Source organism: Eptesicus fuscus, chromosome 8 (assembly GCF_027574615.1).
Source record: "Eptesicus fuscus isolate TK198812 chromosome 8, DD_ASM_mEF_20220401, whole genome shotgun sequence".
Classification (NCBI taxonomy): Eukaryota; Metazoa; Chordata; class Mammalia; order Chiroptera; family Vespertilionidae; genus Eptesicus; species Eptesicus fuscus.
In genome coordinates this window covers 3037410-3057660 of record NC_072480.1, presented here as the reverse complement: position 1 = coordinate 3057660, position 20251 = coordinate 3037410, and the positions used below count along the sequence as shown (strand labels likewise).

The window sequence follows — 20251 nt, the reverse complement described above, 5'->3', positions numbered from 1 at the left end:
GAACAGGCCTATGCTGGCAGGCAGATATCCCTCTCACAGTCCGGGACTTCTCGCTCCTTACCGCCTGCTTGCTTGCTGCGCCCTACCGCTCAGCTCGTTGCTCCTTAGTGTTGCTGCGGAGGCTCTCACCACCGCCACTGTGCTCTCCAGCCATGAGCCCGGCTTCTAGCTGAGCGGCACTCATCCTGTGGGAGCACACTGACCACCAGGGAGCAGCTCCTATATTGAGCGTCTGCCCCCTGGTGGTCAGTTCAGAGCGACCAGTCATTCCACTGTTCGGTCGATTTGCATATTAGGGTTTTATTATATAAGATAGGATATTGAATATGAATTATAAATGAAAAATAAAATTTTAAAAAGAATCAAATAAAATTTTAGATCTGAAAAATTTTTAATATATATATTTTTTAAATTCTCACCTGAGGATGTTTTTAAAATTGCTTTTTATAGAGAGAAACATCCATGTGACAGAGAAATACCGGTAGGCTGCCTCTGCACCTGCTGACCCACTGGGATCTAACCTAAACCTAAGTATGTGCCCTAACCTAGAATCCAACAGGAAATCCTTTGGTGTACAGGTTGAGACTCCAACCAATTGAGCCACCAGGCCAGGGCAGATCTGAAAAAAAATTTTTTAATGTACCTCCAAGCCCTGGTCAGTGTGGATCAGTAGTTAGAGTGTCCTCCATGCACCAAAGGGTCATGGGTTCGATTCCAGGTGAGGGCACAGACACAGGTGGTGGGTTCCATCCCTGTCATATTGCTTGGGCAACTGATCGATGTTTCTCTTTCTCTTTCCCTCTCCCTTCCTCTCTCTCTAGAATGAATTAAAAAATATATATCCTTAGAGGAGGACTTAAAAAAAAATGCTGGTTGGTTCAGTGGATAGTGCTTCTGCAGGTGGACTGAAGGGTACCGGGTTGGATTCTGATCAAGGGCATGTATCTGGGTTGCAGGCTCAATCCGGGGCCCTGGTTGGGGTTTCAGCAAGAGGCAACCAACTGATGTCTCTCACATTAGTTTCTGTCTTTCTCCCTCCCTCCCACTCTCTCTAAAAAAATCAATGGAAAAATGTCCTCAGGTGAGGATTAACCAAAACAAACACCCATTCCCAGTGTGATTATTGAAGGAGCATATGAAGTATTTGTTGAATGAACGGGAAGGGATGGGACTTTGCTTCCTAACTGTTTTAGCAACTCTGCAAGCCAGAGGGTTTATTTTTTATTTTAATTTTTATTGATTATTTTAGAGAGAGGAAGGGAGCGAGAGAAACACCAGTGTGTTCTTCCACTTATCATGCTCTTTGGTTGCTTCTTGTCTGTGCCCTGACCAGGGATCCACCCCGCAGCCTTGCTGTATCAGGAGGAGGGTCTAACCCACTGCGCTGCGGGCTGCCTGTCAGTCAGGGCCCCTCAACAAAACCCCTCTGGGTGCCCTGGCCCTGCTGTGGGCCGAGCTCCTCTGCCACAGCAAAGGTGTGGGTTCCATTCTGTCAGGGCACCTACTTAGGTTTCGGGTTTGATCCCGGTCCGGGTTGACTGCTGCTCAGGAAGTGACCGAAGACCATTGAGGTCTGTGTGCTCTAGTCATTCGGCAGGGAGCTGGGGTTCCATTGCCGACATGGCCGACTCCGATCCCCGCTACCTCGGTCCTCCATCGAGGGCGACTTCAACTATGGCAGCTGCGTGGCCTCTACAGCTACACATCTGCATGGGTAGGTCGTCCTCTCTGCGGCTCGCCAGGCCTGGCTGCTGCACAGTCGCCCTGGGAGAGCGCCCTCCACGCCGGACTCCCAGGGAGAGCGGGTCCAGAGGGAAAGCTCTCACTCCGCCTCCCCTCAGGGCTCCCGGGCTGGAGCGCCCATCCTGCACAGGGCTGGGAGGAGAGAGGAGTCCCAGGGAGGCCTCCTAGCTGGGTGCTGAGAAAACGAAACTGGAGCCCTTCCTCCTTGAACCCTGTCGTCTTTGGTGTAGAAAGGGACAGATGAAAGCCTCAGCAGCCTTACTGGGGCATTTTTAAATGAAAAGATACCAGAGGTTATTTTTATTTTTATTTTGGGTGAAAATAAGTTTATTGTGCAATCAATATTGTGTAATCATTGTGGTTTATTGTGTAATCATTGTGATTTATTGTGTAATCATTGTGATTACACAATAACCTGCATTGAGTTATCTGCTGGGATGTTTGTGCTTTAGGGCATGTGAATGAATTTTATTTTATTTGACGCAGCCTCACGTCCCCCAGCCTAGTGAGCATGCAGCCCTGCCCACCGGCACCTGCTGGGCACCAACAGCCTCCTGCTGACCGGTCGTTACTCTGACAGTGTCCTGACCAATTTGCATATTACACTATTATAAGTATAGATTATTGTATCATTTTCCACATGAACTGTAAACCTACTTGTTGGAGTACGTACTGCTGAACCCTGCTCCCTGCTCACTGTGGAGCTTGTAGGAGCACGTTCCTCTTTGATCCTGCTCCACTACACCAACTGTGGGATCTTAGTTCCCCTACCAGGAACAGGACTTTCATGGATGTCAGGTATTAGATGGAGAAGACAGGAGAAGTCATAGCATAGAAGAGAGACCTTATTGCAGACTAAGTAGCCATTGCTACCACGTAGCCATTAGAGAAAACAGTCCTTCAAAGTAGCATTACAAAGTAGCCACATAAAGCAGTCCTTGCTAATACAGTAGCAAACACAGGAGCCATACCAAGCAGCTGTGCACCTGCTGGTCAACAACACATCTTTATACCAACTTAGACAAAAGAGGCTTCTTGCCAAATAGTGACATCAGTATTTGGGTTATAGAAAAGTACACCAGTGCAGTGCATACAGTATAATCTCTGTATCCTTGCTTTTGCACCTGTGTAATGCAATTTGGCCCTGCACATCTGGCATAGTCTGGACAGGGCCCCCACACTCAAATTAGCCTTGAACATCCAGCATACTTTGATTAGGGTTCCCACACTATGTTTGTCCCAAACTATATGCATAAAAAGTACAAACTCCTCTGCAGAAAATGCTATTTTTTTTTATTCTACCATCACCTTTATAACTGATTTGGTAATAACTATCAGTCTTTTTCTAAATTGTGCATGCAAGTTAAGAGATAAAGATGAATGCCTGGGAGAACTGAGATGGCCCCATAGATAAATGCCTGTACTTGCTGCCTCCCACAACCACATCAAAATTACAACTAAAATACAGAACAACCATCCTTTGGAACTGCTTGAAAGCTGGCTGAATAGAAGTCCTACAACTAGAGAAGTAAAGAAAGCACATTGAAACTGATATGAGGGGCAGAGGTGCGGAATGGTCCAACACCCATGTGTGATTTTTTTTTTTAATTGGGAGGGAGATCATCTCTGTGGAGGCTGCCCGTGAGGAGCAAGGGGTCCCAGCCCACACCAGACCCCCAGCTCAGGGACGTATAGCTGGGAAGAGAAGTCCCCATAACTACGGGCTATAAAAACCAGCAGGGATTGGGGCTGAGAGACAGGGAGGCTGCTGGAGACCCAGGTGTTCTTTTTAAAAGGCTGGCACATGAACTTACATGGTCCCGCTTCATCTGAGCTCCAGCACTGGGCACAGGGATGCTGCTCTGGGGGACCCAGACACATACTGGGAAGAACTGGATTATCTGGCATTGGGTCAGGAACTTGGGGGCAGCTTTCTCCCTGTCAGGGGTGCTCACAGGGGTAACTGTTCCTGTGTGGGGACCTCCCCTGTGGCAGGGCTGACTGGCGGCCATATCTGTTGGCTCCATCCTGATGATTCCCTGAGACCCTACCCCATCCAGTCTGCAGCCCCACCAAACCTGTTTGCAGCAGCTTACCCATATGTCCTTGTTCAAGCTTCAGGTTTTGCTTAAATCTCTCAAACAAGCTGAAGGTGGTGACAGCATGCCCCAAACCTATTAATAAAAGGCCCAAGACCCAGCACTAGCACCAGCCTGCTTTGCTTCATGGCTAGGCCTTGCCTCGGCACCTCAAAGCCCAACACACATAGCTCCTGCAGGATGTCCCCAAACTTTGCACCTCCCTGGAGGCCCTAGAGCCAGTGCACCCAGTGGGAAGCTTCAGACCACAGCAGATTACAACTCTTCACATCCACAAGCGACACACTCAAGAGGCTGACTCAGTGAGCAACAAAGCCCCACTGAAGCAAGTCCTGTTCCTTAAGGGTATTTTCTGCACAGCAGCTCTCCCACTGTAGTCACAGCAGGTTCTCACAGCCAATTGGCCTGGAGGTCAATTCCTCCCAGAGATTCCAATAGCAATGAAGGCTCAACTATAAGACTGTACATATAGCTTATACTGGGGGTCCCCTAGAGTGCCCAGCTCAGGTGACATACTACAGGACACATACTACACAAGGCCACTCTGCCAATTCTAGGGGACATAGCAGCTCTAATACATAGAAACAAACACAGGGAAGCAGCCAAAATGCAGAGACAAAGAAACATGCCACACATGAAAATGGAACCAAGCAAACTACTAGATACAGAGTTCAAATCCATGGTTATAAGGTTACTCAAGGGTCTTCATGAGAGCCTCTAGGGACTTAATGAGACTTTCAAGGATCTTAGTGAGAATGTCAAAGACATGGAAAAGAACCCATCAGAAATTAAGCATACACTAACTGAAATAAAGAATAATTTACAGGGATTCAACAGTAGAGAATTCCAAGATTCAAATCAATGATTTAGAATATGAGGAAGCAAAAAACACCCAATCAAAACAGCAAAAAGCAAGATGTGGTAAATGGGTTTAAAAGCAGTCCTGCATAAAGGTTTGGGGCTGCTCTCTGGACTCCCTGTGTGGAGAAAGGCAGAGCAGTTGCCGGCCAGCTAATAAAGGCTCCCTAAATTTTAATTTGGTCTGGACTCCAGTGGTCATTCACTCGCCTTCGCTCCACAACATTTGGAGGCCCCTGCGAGATAACCAGCCTTTGACTGGTCCTGTGACTGGAGCCCACCGCGGTCCCCGAACTCTCCGACCCAGGGGGAGATCTCTGAGAGACGTTCCTCAGCCTTGGGACTGGTAGAGGTCGAAGACCCCGCCTGCTAAATTTCCTGATTGACTGATCGGAGCCGCCTGGATCTGGTTCTTACTGGTAAGAAACTTATTTCTGGTTCTGTGGGCGCCCATCTAGGGTCTCTGGAAGGCTGGACACAGCGCTACTTCTGAGACCAGATCCCGGCACATGATGGTGCCCAGCGATCCTCAGTTGGTTGCCATTGTCTTTGTTATTCTGTGTTATTATGGTCTAATTGTCTCTATCATTAGAATGGGTCAGTCTGCTTCATGTTCTGTCTGTACTCCCCTGCAATGTTTTTTGAAAAATTTTCAGGAATTCAAGTGGCAAGCAGATGACTATGGAGCCTCCATTAACGCTTTTGATTTACAGAAATTTTGTGAGTGGGAATGGCCGACTTTCCCGTATCCCAGTGAGTGGAAGGGGGAGCTTGATCACCTCCCCAGAAGTAAAAAACTCAGACTGTCTGGTGTATAAATGTAAGTGTGAGAGTCTGTGTGAAGTGAAAGCTACTTTGTGCTGTCTAGCTATACACATGAGAGTATTTGTTATCTCTTTCTGTTGTTTAATTTGTTTAAAGATGGTGCAAACCCTGCTTTAGAGGGAAAACAGTATAGAACTTTTAATTGCTTTTCCTTGATTTATAATTTTGCTATGTTAGTTTAAAATTTTGGAATTCTAGGGTTAATTTAAGGGTATAAAATTTGTGAAGGTTGCCAATCCAGAGAAGTTTAAACAAAGGCTTGTTGGGTTAGGATTAGTCATAATTAACTGCTTTGTAGGCTGACTTTTTCAGACCTTCCAACAAACAGAGAATCATGTGGTCCTGAGAACTGTGACCTGCCTGCCCTTCCTGATAGATTTACAGTGGGTCTTGGGGGGAGGAAGAGAGCTGAAAGCTGCTCTGGAGCAGGTGTGAGAAAAGGTAGAGGTGGTGGAATTCACTCTCAGCCTGCTGAGATAGAGGAGCCCTAGGCTGGGGATGGTTGGAGATACCAGAAGTGGTGAAGATTGAAATCTTCTGGGGCCTTGGAGTAAAGTAGGAAAATCTGGGAGGGAGAGCAGCTGTTCCTTAAGTGTAAAAAGCCTGGTTATACAGAATCTCAGACCACTTGCCTTATTTCCCCTGCTAAGGACAGAGTAAATGGTTAATGCAGAAAAGGGGAGGCGTTGGCGGGGTGAGCAGGGAGAGAAAGGTATTTGTTGATTTTGCTGGCTACAACCTGCTCTCCTGGTGTCCTTGGTTTCAAGGCTTTCTGCAAAACACAGTGGATCTTCCTCTGCCCCATTTTCTTCTTTTTAACCCTTCCAGTACACATAAAGAAAATCTCATTGTCCGAGCCTGGCAGGGCGGGGTTACTGGGTACTTCTTGGGTGGTGGTGGAATATTCAGCAAAGGAACTTTAAGATATAATATCTTTAATGTTACAACTAGTTTAAGTTTTAAAAATCTCTGTCTCTAAAAAAGAAATGTTTTTACCTACTCTTAGTTTTATCACAGAAGGTCTAAGTCATAAGTGTTAATCTAAGAAATTCTGGATGTTTAGTTTTTAGGAATCATTAAAGGATTGAGGTTTCAAAGAATAAGGAATACTGAGTAGAAGATCTGAGGCATGGTTATGCATTTTTAAAGGACATAGAGAGAAGGTTTGAAGGCTAATTTGGAAGTGTAAAATTTATAAAGGTTGTGTATGTAGTAAAGAAGGAAAGAGAACTGTTTAAAAGAAATCAGATAATGCAGCAAGCCAGGAAGAGTAAATAATTTACATTCTGCCTCCCTAAACAGAGGGTAAATAGTTATGCCAAAGTACTTAGGGAGGGACTGATAAAAGAAATCTAATAGTTACTGTTTGTTATAATACATTCAGAAAATATTACTTTAGAAAGTCCATACAAAGGACTGGCAGGGAAAATTCTATCTTAAAGCAGGTCAGTATATATTTCTCCTTATACAATTCCTCCGAAATTTGGCAATACTTAATAAATCATGGCAATACATTTCTTTGCATAAATTCAATAAGACCGGTTTCCAATAGTGGTTTTATTAACCAGAAACTTTGACTGGAGTATCATGTTTTAAAGAGCCCTGCTTGAACTCTGAAGACTTGAAGCCAATAAGAGTTCTATGGAGAAAGCCTGGTATCCTGCTTGGTAGCCCTGAAAATAGCTGGTGCTGGAGCATCAGGCCCAAACCCTACCATCACTGGCGGTTGGTCAGAGTAGAAGGGGAGCAATAAGGGCGCCTCTGCGTCCCTGCGGGACCCCTATGCACTCTGAGCACTGACGAGTAGGAGGGCTGAGATGGGCCTTGAAGCCTAGGGCATGGGCCCGGGTAGAGCCACTGCAGGTGAGGAATTCACCTAACTCAGCAGGTACTACAGGCAGGCCTGACGGCAGCTGGATGGCTTGGCTTCCTGGCCCTACGGGGCACATTAAGATTCAATCATGAAATTCCGGCAAAGGTAGTCAGTTACCATTCTTGTTGTGTTTATGCAAACAATCAGGCTAAATTAAATACAATAGATAAATTAGTCTTGATTTGGCTCTTTTGATAAAAATGGGGGTAATTTTGAGGAGAAAAATTATATTTCAGTAGAACTTATTAAAACTGAAAGGTTTTCTTTCCCTTCCACCAGACCATTTGTTACAGTTTGTCTCTGCCAGGTCACAAGCCCACCTCCTTCTGTGCCCAGGCCTCATTGTCTCTCTGACAGACAGCATGGATCTCTTGGCTCTGAGAGAAACCTCTGATCCTCCTCAGCAGGAAGTAGCTAGAAGAGCCCACCAACATCCATTTTCCCTAAAAGAATTCAGAGTCAGGATCCTTGAGGTAATATATTAGGCAGTTAGACAGATATGAGCAGAACAAGGATGATGGGCCAACTAGCACTACCAGATGTAATTAAGTCTTTCCATCTCTACCTATGTGAGACAAGGGGACTCCCCAGAAGCAAGAGGGAATGAGGCTGCAGACGAAGCAGCCCAGGAGGCTACCCTAAAACCAGTGGGGCCTCTACAGATTCTAGTGACTCTTCCAAACCCTGACCCACCCACCTCACCAGCTTACATGGAAACCCAATCTAGAAAAGCTGAAATCCATAACCAATCTTTACTCAAGTTCTTACAGGCTTTACAGTCCACCCAGAAAGCAGTCCAGAAGCATGTCCAAGGTACTCTGCCTATACCAATTCTGATCCAGTCCATCATTTCACCCTGGTAACTCTGTTTGGGTAAAGAATTTGCCACACAAAGACTGACTCCTACCTGGAAAGGACCACCTCCACGGCAGTCAAGGTTGATGGGATCCCGACGTGGCTTCATCACACCCGGCTTAAGACAGCCCAGGCAAAATAGGGAGTCCAGGACTCTTTGGACCCTCTAAAGATTAGTCCTGGCCCTCATTCTGGGCCCTTATCTTATAAACAGGCCCACTGACTTTATTCAGCAAAAAGTTAATTCTATCAGGCTTATAGTCCTCAGGGGTCAATATAACTCCCTCACCAATAATGACCCAAAAGAGTCAATGATTTGACTCATGTACAAAAAAAACCAGTGTGGAATGTTGGAGAGTGGGAATTTTTGAGCATGCTTCCTCCTAGTCGACTTGGCCTGGAATCCCAGCTGAAGATTACCCCCATTCCTGAGAGGCCCCAGATAGAGTTGTCAGTGCTGACACCAGGCCAGGCCTTGAGATATGGTCTTATGGCCCCTTCCCAGCACATAGGCCTTCTTTCATAGATCACTGTCAGCTTTCTTGGGAACAGGATGACCCTGTAAATAACATGGTCATCAGTAACATGACCCTGACATTACTTAATAAAAACTGTTTTGTCTTAAATTACTTACTCTGCAAAAACAAGATGTGGTAAATGGGTTTAAAAGCAGTCCTGCACAAAGGTTTGGGACTGCTCTCTGGACTCCCAGCATGGAGAAAGGCAGAGCAGTTGCTAGCCAGCTAATAAAGCCTCCCTAAATTTTAATTTGGTCTGGACTCCAGTGGTTGTTCACTTGCCTTCGCTCCACAACACTACAACCAAGATTACTCTACCCAGCAAAGCTATCATTTAGAATTGAAGGTCAGATAAAGAGCTTCACAGACAAGAAAAAGCTAAAGGAGTTCATCACCATGAAACTAGTATTACATGACATGTTGAAGGGTATTCTTTAAAAGAGGAAGAAGAAGAAGAAGAAAAAAGAAAAAAATATGAACAATAAAATGGAAATAAATACATATCTATCAACAATTGAATCTAAAAATCAAAATAAATCAACAAAAAATCTAATGAACAAAATAAACTGATGAATAAAATAGAATCAGAGGCATGGAAACATGGAACAGACTGATCAATTTCAGAGGGAAGGGGGCTGGGGAGTGGGAAGAGATTAACCAAAGATCTTACCTATAGACACAGACAGTTGGGTGGTGAAGGCCTGCGGTGGGGTGAGAACTGGGTGGAGGGGAGCATTAGGGGGAAAAAGGAGGATATCTGTAATACTCTCAACAATAAAGATTTTTTAAAAAGATGAATGCCTAAAGCTCTATGATCATTAGGAACTAGTGATTGTTTGTAGTGAGAGATAGGAAACTAGAAACAAAATGGATAAGAAGAATACCAAATAATTCATATACTAAATTTGGGACATCAATTTATATTTATTTTGTTAGCAAACTAACAAATAGGGAGAGGCAGAAGTATGTAATGAATGATTTTTTTAAAAATATGTTTTATTGATTTTTATACAGAGAGGAAGAGAGAGGGATAGAGAGTTAGAAACATCAATGAGAGAGAAACATCGATCAGCTGCCTCTTGCACACCCCCCACTGGGTATGTGCCCGCAACCAAGGTACATGCCCTTGACCGGAATCGAACCTGGGACCTTTCAGTCCGCAGGCCGACGCTCTATCCACTGAGCCAAACCGGTTTTGGCCTGAATGATTTGTTTTAATTATTTATAAAAGTAAATGGTGAAATGATCCATAAATTTGAGAAAATAGAAAGGTGGATGAAAAGCACCCATAATGGGTCTTTGAGGCCCATAGACTTTATGGTCTCATGTAGTTGATATTTTATCAATCTTTTTTTGCCCTTCATAAACACAAAATTTTCTAGCTTGAAGTTTTAGATTGTGGGTGTTCTATAAATTAAAATATACTACTATCTCTGCTATTATTCATTTTCAATGCAATAGAATACTTCAGAAGAATTATTATTTAATATCTGATTACCATAGTGAAGATGAAAGTAGACTCAAAACAGAAAGTCGTCTGGCATGTCTACTCAAAATTTTCCTAAGTCCTAACACATATAATCTCTAAGTCAAAAGAGAAAATCCTGGAAATAAATTCCATTGTTTTTGTTTTTCTAAAGATTAACTTACAGGTATATGTATATTTTTATTTCAATTGGATATTTTCTTACTTTTCTCACAGTCACTTGAGTATGACCCCCATGGACACAGAGCTGGGAGCACCCTTACCTTCTGACACAGGGTGGTAGTCTTCTCCAGAGGTGGCCGAGCCGTCCTTGGTGTGCACTCTCACGATGGAAACCTTTGAAGTGTCTCCTTGGCGAATCACTGGAATCTTTATAACCACTGATTGTCCTGGCTCTTTAGGTTCATTTATGCTAAATTTGGTTTCTCCAAATTTAATAATAGTCTCTAAAATTGTGGGAAACAGGAATAATTTAAATTGTAAAAGGAATTTTTCTCCACTTCTAATGTTTCTTTCCCTGTGGGAAGAGCTTAATTACTATTACACTCCTGGCTTCTTTCTGTTTCCTCACCCAATATTATTATTGAGTGTGTTAGGAACAACTGAGCACACATAACATAGTCCATCCCCTTCCTTGGGAATTGACCAGTCCCCAAAGAGCATATGCTCTAGGCACTCTCTATGTGCCAAAAATTTATGGGAGCAGGCCACTGAGAGTGGGAGGAGAGGGAGGAAATTGTTGGCCCAGGACTACCTGCACTCAAAGGTATGTCAGGGAAAGAGGGGGGTATGAATGTTAGGGATTTAGTATTTAGATATAAGTCATATTCTTCAACACCAACTTTCAGTTTTAATGGTTTATTTTATTCCTTATTTTACTCTCTCTCTCTTTTTAAATTTCTCATTTGTTTTAAAAGCCTAGTCAAAAACTGTGGGTTGTTTTCTAATCTACCTGAAACTTTAACATAGATGGATTTCAATTCCCAATTGAAAGTTGAGCATAATAAATGACTTCTTACTATCAGCATCATCTTGGATTCTTATCAGAGTTTCATTTTGTTCACCAACTGCAGCCCCAAAGGGAGAGTTGCTTTGTGGAGTGCCAAGAACTAGGCGGAGCTCCTCTATTTCCTCATAGAGTCTGTCATCCATCAGCTCAAGGATACAAGGCTTCTCAGCCTCACCTAGAAATATAATGACAGCAGGTCAATCACATACTATAGGCCCAAAAAGATACATCTGCAACTAGAATATAAGCACCACAAGGGCAAGCATATTGCCTTTTCCTTGCTTTATCAACAGTGCAAATAATAGTGTCTGGCATGGAATAAGCCTTCAATAAATATTTGTTGAATGAACGACTAATTGTCCACTCACTGCAATGACAAGCCATTACTTGAACAGGGGATTTCTTTAACATCTTTAAGTCTTTAAGTCCTGTCACTCATCTTAGAAAACAAGGAAAAAGAGAAAATGCCAATTTTTGCTTATAAATTGCTAACATTATAATCAGGAAGCAAATTTAGCAGCCTAGTTCAGGTTGATCATTGTTAATTTGACCACAGTACCAGTTTCTAGGACAATTACTGTTGGTGCCAGGGTGTAAGCTGACACGGTCCTTGCACCTGAAGGGACTAGCAAGGCTGGGACCCTTTCCCACACAGTTCTCCCAGGCTTGTTTGGATGGCGGTAATCAGTAGAATGAGAGCAACCTTTTACGGCTTGCCAAGAAGTCTGTAACTATTTACTGAGATTTACTGTACCGAGAATTTGTCCTTCTACTCTATCTCTCCCTTAGAGATTAAGAGGAACAAAGAGTACATTCCTCTTCACAGACCTCCTATTCAGTATTTGTGTATAAAAGGCATTACGCGGTTAATAAAGCTAGCTGCAGTAGCTTGACGGCTTGCAGAGGTGCAGTCGGTCGATGACTACCTGCAGACTCCTCCCGATCCCGTTGTCCTGTCTTTCTTTCTTTTCTCAAATCCCACCTCCCTACCTCAGCCCAGTTCAACCTGTCAGGCTGGACCTGGCAAATTGGCGCCCGAAATCAGGGACCTGAGGACTTGGGAAGCAGATGGTGAGGATCTCCTCTGGATAAAGAGTGCACTTGCTAAGGTAAGGGAGGAGCAATTTATTGATAGTCGGGAGTAAAGCATGGGACAAGTAGAGTTTAGAGAAAATGCCCTTTAGAGGCAAATGTTGAAGTCTATGTGATCACAAAATAATGTTGTTTCTTGTTCAAATTAGAATCTTAGTGTGTGTATGGAATTTAAAATCTGTAATAACTGAAACTCCACTACTGAAGCTGCCTCTGGTGCAGAGAGATTCAGGAGTGGCAGAAGAGGGCAGGGCTATCTGCTCTCCCACAATAAGATTACTTGCAATAAGATTACGTAATGCCTTGTTTAAAAATTATAAGAGAACTAGCAGGGAAATGCAAATCTTGGCCAAATTGGGGATGAGTTATTACTTCAAAAAGCATAAAAGAAAGAAAAAATTTGAAATCTGTCTATCTTTTAAGCATGAAAAGAAATTTGGCCAGATCTGTTGCTGATGCTTTCCCTGAAGTAAGCAGGATATGGGTGTGAACTAAAGGAGTCACATGCTAACCTGACAAGCTCAGGGGAGGCCTGCGTGGCAGTCTTGCAAACTCAGAGACCTGAAATAACCACAAAGGATGGTTTGAAAATTAAATATTTAACTACAAACAGGTTATAGTGGGTAGTCATGTCCTAGTCCGATATCTTCCGTGACAAAGATCAACTTAGATCTTCTTTACTGAGCCCATTTGCCTTTTTGCCTCTAAGATAACATATCTGTGAGATGTCTGGGTAACTTGTAACTTCCTTCTTTTGCTGGAGCCCCTGGGGCACAACCAAATGTGGTAGGCGCCAGGACAGATACTTCAAATTCCTTCATTATCATGTTAATTGTTCCTGTACCCACCTAAGTATGTGTCCATCATTTTACTTTTTATCCAATCCCAGGGGTTTCCCACCGTTTGACTTTATCCCACCTCCTTAATCCGTCACCAATGAATTTCATGTAGCCCACCTATGTCCCTCCTTTGATGGCAATGTATAAATACAGATGTAACCCACCATTTCTTCGGAGCATTATCTCAATTCATTGAGGTTCTGCTTCCCGGCATATGTCGACAGTTTGGCTCAAATAAACTCACTAAAATTCTTTACAGGTTTCAATGGTTGTTTTCGTTAACATGGGAGAAGGGAAAGACACGTGATGATCCAATATGGACGTCCACTCTCCCAGTATACAAATTAAGAGTTTCCTTTCTCGCCATAAAAAAGTTTAAAAAATTTAGAAATGCCTCTGGGATATCTGTACACGTGTAAAGAGAAAGCTGGTATAAGGCAAAATGTGCACACAGTCCGATTTCGGATATTAGATAGGTCTTAAACTAGACTTAACTCTTTACAAGGGCTACAGAAATGAAAAACCCAGAACTGGTTCTTTTTCCTAAGAAAAACAGTGAAAAAGTCTTCTTGAAAGAAATTCAAGCTAATTCCAGCAGCAGGATTTGCATTTCCATAATAAAGAGTAGTTTTTAAAATGCTAATAAACCTTGTTAAAAAGTTAACTTTTAAAGCCTTCAAGAATATAAGTAAAATTGTCTCTGTTATAGAATTTATCCAAAGTAAATGCTTTAAAATAGGGATTTGAATCTCAGAAATTGTTACAATATAGATAATATATTAATTATAAAGATCTAAGTATCCCAGATAACTGGCTACGCCCTTTGTTAATAGAGGAAGGGGTAGACGCCCTTCCCCCAGCAGACAAGTCAGGTTCCTGCCAGTAGTCATCTTAAAGTATATAGTAATTTACATTCAAATAAACCAAACCTAGCTTTCCAGAGCCACTGGCAAATAAAAAGTAAAGTTTAAATTTGCCTCATGAGAAAAATCTAGAGGACAGAATTAAAGCTATTAATTGATTATGTCTTGTATTTCTCTTAGAAATATAAAGTGTTATTAATTTAAGAACTACTAAAAATATTTAACTTACAAGCTCTAAAAGTTTAAAGTACATATTAAATTAGGAGAAATTATATAAATATAGTAATTAAATACCTAAAATATAAATATATGTTTTTAAGAAAATAAAATGTTATGTTTTCTCTAATAATTAGGAATTCAAAATATATTAGTTATTGGTCTGATTTTAAAAAGAGGATTAATTCTATAATCCAGTTTAAATATAATTGATATTCTTTAAGGTAATTTATGTATATAATATATATATGCTTTAAAAATATATATTTAATCTTTCCAAGTTATTTCAAGACTGAGAGTGACATTTCATTGGGCCCCGAAATGTTCAAAAGTCTGTTCTCTCTTAAAAGAAATCTTTTTTAATTAAACCGATTGATACTTGAAATCACATGGAAAACTTTATCAAATAAAAATTAATATAGTTTACTTATACATATGTATTAAATGTTTTAAAGGTTTCTTCCTGTAAGAAGGGCAAAAACAATATACTTCTTAAATATAGCCAAATTTTTCAACAGCAGTAGAATTTCTAAAAAGACAAAAGCCATACTTTTAGATCAGACCAATAAAGTATCAAACCTAAAAATTTTTCTAAATAAGTTTTTTTACTTTTTAATTAAAGATACCTACTTAAGTTACTTTATAAATTAGTCCTTTAAAATATAATCAAGATCTCATATAAATTAAGTTAAATAAGAAACCAATGTTTAAATAATTAAATCCAAATAAAATCTAGGAACAGATTAGAAGCCACCATTTACTACCTAACTTGATGTAGCCTCTTACATTAAGCTAGAGGCGGGGCAACATTTAGGGTTTGTAAAATCAGATGTAAATTTACTTTATTTTAAATAAAGATACCTACTTTAATTACTTAAATATATTAGCTTATTAAATTATATTCAAGGTTTTCAGCTTAAAGAAAAGCCAATATCTTTGTAAGCAATTTAATTAACTATTCTAAGAAAGTTACTAAGACCTTGTCTATACAAAAAGAAATTAACAGCCAGTTTAAAATTAAATTGCCATACCTAGAGCAAAGAATATCCTTACATAATATTATTCTACAATGTTATTATCATTTTTAATATTTTACAACAGCATATTGTACATTTATCCCAAACAAACTTACAAACTAATTCTTTAAATATTAAGCAGCAATTTTAAAGGACATAAAAGGATTTAATCCCTTCCACTGTGTGGAGGGCCCCCTGGGAGGGCACTTGAGCATTCTATATTGGCCCCTCTTGCCCTTTTTGCCAAGAGGGACCCTTTTCTCACAATCCAACTGCCCGCAGCTGTTACCTGAGCTCTCTATTCATACTGAGGTTGAAGCCTCATAGTGGCTGATACCATAGATCTGTCTCTTGCCCAATAGTGTGAGCTGGGCCCTCCCTGGAGAAGAAACCTGGGTTCCCCAAGATATGTGATCAATGCCAGGGCCCTGCCAGCAGGTGAGGGGATCCCAAGGCAGGTGCTGGGCGTGGAGGCCACGGGGGCATAGGCTACCAAGCAGACAGAACTGAACCTCACATCACCCTGCTTGGCCCCGGAGGATGGCTGGTTAGTCAAAGACGGGTAAGATTCCTCAAGGGAGGAACAACCTAAGACAGGCACAGTCGCAAGGGGCCATCAGGAGAGAACTTGGGGGTCAACAGAGGTGGGGCACAGATCCTCACCCCCCCCCAATATTACGGGGCTTAAACCCTCACCCCTTCTGAGGGAGGTCTCCTGTCCCATGGCTGCTTCGTGCTTCCCACGCCCAGCTCAGATCGGGACCCAGGCAACAAACAGAGACTTGGCCAAGCTCAGATCGGGACCCAGATAACAGAGACATGGCTAACAGCAGCTGCCTTATATCTAAATCCAGCCTAACACCAAGAATGCTCAGGGCTTTCTCAGGGATACAAATATTTCTTTCCATTAATATTTCCAGGGTAAACTAAGATTATTGTTATTAAAATATTAAATTTAAAAGTAAATTAGTAGTCAGCCTTACTATAAAAGTACTTATAATATAGCTAGCTAGTCTCCTATAGGCTTAACCTTCAAACTACAGCCATACAGGTTACGTATTATAAAAAGAAAGACAAAGATTCTTAAATAAAAATAAAGAGGTTTCCTTCAAATGTTATAGGAATTATAATTAAAAGCCTATATATTTAGTCTTTTAAACTAAGGTAAATTATATTTTTCCTCTCTAATAAGTTTTATATAAAATTTAAGATTAATAGCAAAAACTTAATATCATTTATTGTCCATAACCCAGGACAAGTAAAATTAATAAGTAAATTAAGCTTTATTTCAGATTAATTTAAATTAGCTAATTAATATAAGTATTCATAAAAACTTAATTATACTAGACAAAAACTATTCCTAAAGTATTAACAAAACTTTATTAATAGTTCATTCTCATAGTAAAATTACTTAACATATAATAAATCCAAAGCAATCATATTTCTATACAAAAATTAAAAATAAAAGATTATCAAGACTACATTAAAAATTTTACAAAAACCTAATAATACAAAAAAGAGATTAATAGAAGAATATCTTAAAAGAAATATTCTATAAGTAAATTATATCAAGCCTTAATTACTTTAAAATTTTTACTCAAAAATTAATTTTTCATTTATAATATTGATAACAAGACACCCATAAAATCTTATAGTATCAAAATAAGCCAAAGAAAAATCATTTTAGACAAAAATCAAAAGGATCCCAACTCTAACTTAGAAAATATTTCTTTATTAACCTTTGTTCGAGAATATGTTTATATATTTCCAGAAAAGCCCATGTAGGTTCCTACAACAACGGATCCCAGAGAGGACCTGATAGAACTGTTCTAGCCACAGAGTGGGCAGTCGCCCACAAGAACAAAGGTAAAATAGTCCAGAAATAAATATAGTAAGACACCTTGCCATGCTAGCAGTCAGCAGCTACACATTACTACAGGTTGCCCAGGACCAGGGCAAGAAAGGTCGGTGTGTGTACTTCCAAATCATGTATACACACTCTTCTACATAAAAGTCAAAATGTTTAATGTTTTGTGTTCTACCGGGACCCCTGGCTTAAGGACTTATTTTATTTCTAACACAGGAAATAGTAGTAACTACCACATTAAAAGAAATATTATACCTCAAGCATTAACCATTTTTACAGATAATCCAGTTCTACAAAGGCTAGATCTACTACAGCAGGGGAACAAAGTTCCTTCAAACCCCTTATATTTCAGTAGAAATACAAGCTCTTATTTATACCTTAACAGATTTTACTACAGAGCCCATCAACCTATAGTAATAGTACTTATGTGGTAAGTATAACAAAAATAATTAAGACAGCTACTATAGGGCACACTAATTTAGAAAAACTTTTCATTTAATTTTCAGCCTTTAAAATGTTATTTAACAATAACAATTTCAATATTTTATTAGAAGCAATATCCTTAGTATATTATTCACCTTCCTGTACCAACTTTAGGGGTAAATCCCCGAGGACTTAAACCTAATCAAATTTAGCAAAATAAATATCACTCAATTGTAGAAAGAACCAATCATACTCTTAAAATCATTTACTAAAACAAAAATGGGGAGAAAGTTGTTATGTGTCACCTCAAGAATAGCTCAGTCATGCTTTTTAGACATTAAAAAATTTTAAATTGTGATACAGAGGATCGTACAGTAGGTTAAAGGCATCAGGCCTCCTGTACAATAGCCTCCACCGAGTCAGCTAGGTGGAAGGAAGCATAGATCAGAAAAGAGTTTTATCAGATCCAGTAAAAATGTGGGGAAGAGGTTGTGTTTTATATCTTTCCAGAAGGAGCAATACAGCCAATTCAGGTGCCGGAGCATTATGTGTGTCACCACAATGGACTCAGACAAGCTCCTGTGTCCCTTCACTCAAAAGGACTAAATACTGCCCTAATGACAGCAAAGCAGAGGAAGAAGAAAACTAAAAACTATGCAAGGGACTGAAATGCCAACATAGAGTCATCTAAAGAAGTTAACGACTGAAGTACAGCAGTTTGTGGAAAAGCAAGAAGTTGAAGCTACTTCTTCAACCATGTTCCTGCTCATGCTAGCATCTGTTAACTGCAAGTCTTCTGCAAAGTCTTGCACAGCCAAGACAAAGGACTCTAAGTAAATATACACCAGCAGGACAGGAGACTTTCTTTCATTTAGTAGCTAAAAATGTTAATATGTCCATAGTTTTGATTTCTCTCTTATTGTTTTGTTATTATTTAATAGCACAGTTTTGCTCTTGACATTCATGTTTTGAAAATGATAACATGTATATAATTTAGTTTTGCATTGGCATTGTTTACAATTGTTTTAATGTTAGAGCTTTATTATTAATATTTAAATTTTACTTTTATTATTAGTAGCCTAAAAAACAAAAAAGGGGGATCTGTTGATGCCAGAGTGTAAGCTGACATGGTCCTTGCACCTGAAGGGACTAGCAAGGCTGGGACCCTTACCCACACAGTTCTCCCAGGCTTGTTTGGATGGCGGTAATCAGTAGAATGAGAGCAACCTTTTACGGCTTGCCAAGAAGTCTGTAACTATTTACTGAGATTTACTGTACCAAGAATTTGTCCTTCTACTCTATCTCTCCCTTAGAGATTAAGAGGAACAAAGAGTACATTCCTCTTCACAGACCTCCTACTCAGTATTTGTGTATAAAAGGCATTACGCGGTTAATAAAGCTAGCTGCAGTAGCTTGACAGCTTGCAGAGGTGCAGTCGGTCGATGACTACCTGCAGACTCCTCCCGATCCTGTTGTCCTGTCTTTCTTTCTTTTCTCAAATCCCACCTCCCTACCTCAGCCCAGTTCAACCTGTCAGGCTGGCCCTGGCAAATTACTAGATCAAACTGATCAGATATTTTAAGGATCTGGATACATATTAAAAATCTGACATCAATTCCTTTTAATTTCTGTCATTTGAACATTAAGTATCTCCTAGCATTGTGAAATCTACATATATGTTCTTATCACTAAATAAGTTTTGAATAAACAATATAATAAATCACTGAAAATTAATCAATAAATTGATACAGAAACCGAAAAGGACATTCACTCAACCTGTTACAATCTACCTCACTGTATTATCATTTAGTGTACATGATATTATGTCATAAGCTTGTTGAAATCAAGAACTTATATGTTCCTGATACATATTACTCACAAAAATTTGGTCTACTAAAATTCCAAATAAACATTTCAAGCTTAAACTTACCTGGCAGGAATGCAACGATGGAGATATCAGTGTTTGGGCGTTCTTCAAAGTCCATCATCACTTGTGCAGATCCCTGTCGTGTGTAGCATCTTACTGAGGACCTGTACTGGAGATCTCCACTCCTGTGGATTATTGCAACTATCTGCCTGTCATTTTCATTGACAGTATATACTCGTTCTTTGAATTGCATCTTAGGTACTGCAGAAACAAATAAACATATTGATGACAGTGGACAAAAATTTTGTTAATGAAGTGACATTTCAGAAAACATGGGTTAGTGGAAAGGAAAGTGAAACAGTTGTGAGAGGAGGTACCCAGTCTCCAGTCAGTCACTTGTCATTGTTCTGGCCTTGAGAAAATGACTAAACTTTAAACGTTTTGAATTCCTTATCTTTGCAATTTGCTCTGCCAACTGGTGGAGTAGGGAGATACAACGAAATGCTAAAAAGTGAATAAACCAGATCTCTGTATGTGTTACTTACTCATGACCTTATCAGAATTTCTTGATATGAATACCACTAAATATTGTGCACCTTAATACAAACATAGTTTACTCATATCATGTTGGAAAAGTTGACAATCCTATGTAATAAAGGGGTAATATGCAAATTGACCATTATTCCAACACACAAGATGGCCACCCCCATGTGGTCAAAGATGGCCACCAACATGTCGAGACAAGATGGCCACCACCAGATGGCCAGGAGGGGAGGGTAGTTGTGGGAGATCAGGCCAGTAG

At 40.4% G+C, this 20251-nt stretch overlaps 1 protein-coding gene across 1 annotated transcript in view; it reads right to left on the bottom strand.

The window, feature by feature from the left end:
* FREM2 (FRAS1 related extracellular matrix 2) overlaps positions 1-20251 on the bottom strand; it is a 363685-nt gene that overhangs the window by 95284 nt on the left and 248150 nt on the right. The window contains exons 9-11 of the mRNA XM_008160427.3: positions 19513-19710; positions 11277-11441; positions 10521-10703 (exon numbers count right to left, since the gene is read on the bottom strand). Coding sequence (XP_008158649.2) covers positions 10521-10703; positions 11277-11441; positions 19513-19710 — 546 coding nt within the window. The remainder of the gene's footprint in view (positions 1-10520; positions 10704-11276; positions 11442-19512; positions 19711-20251) is intronic.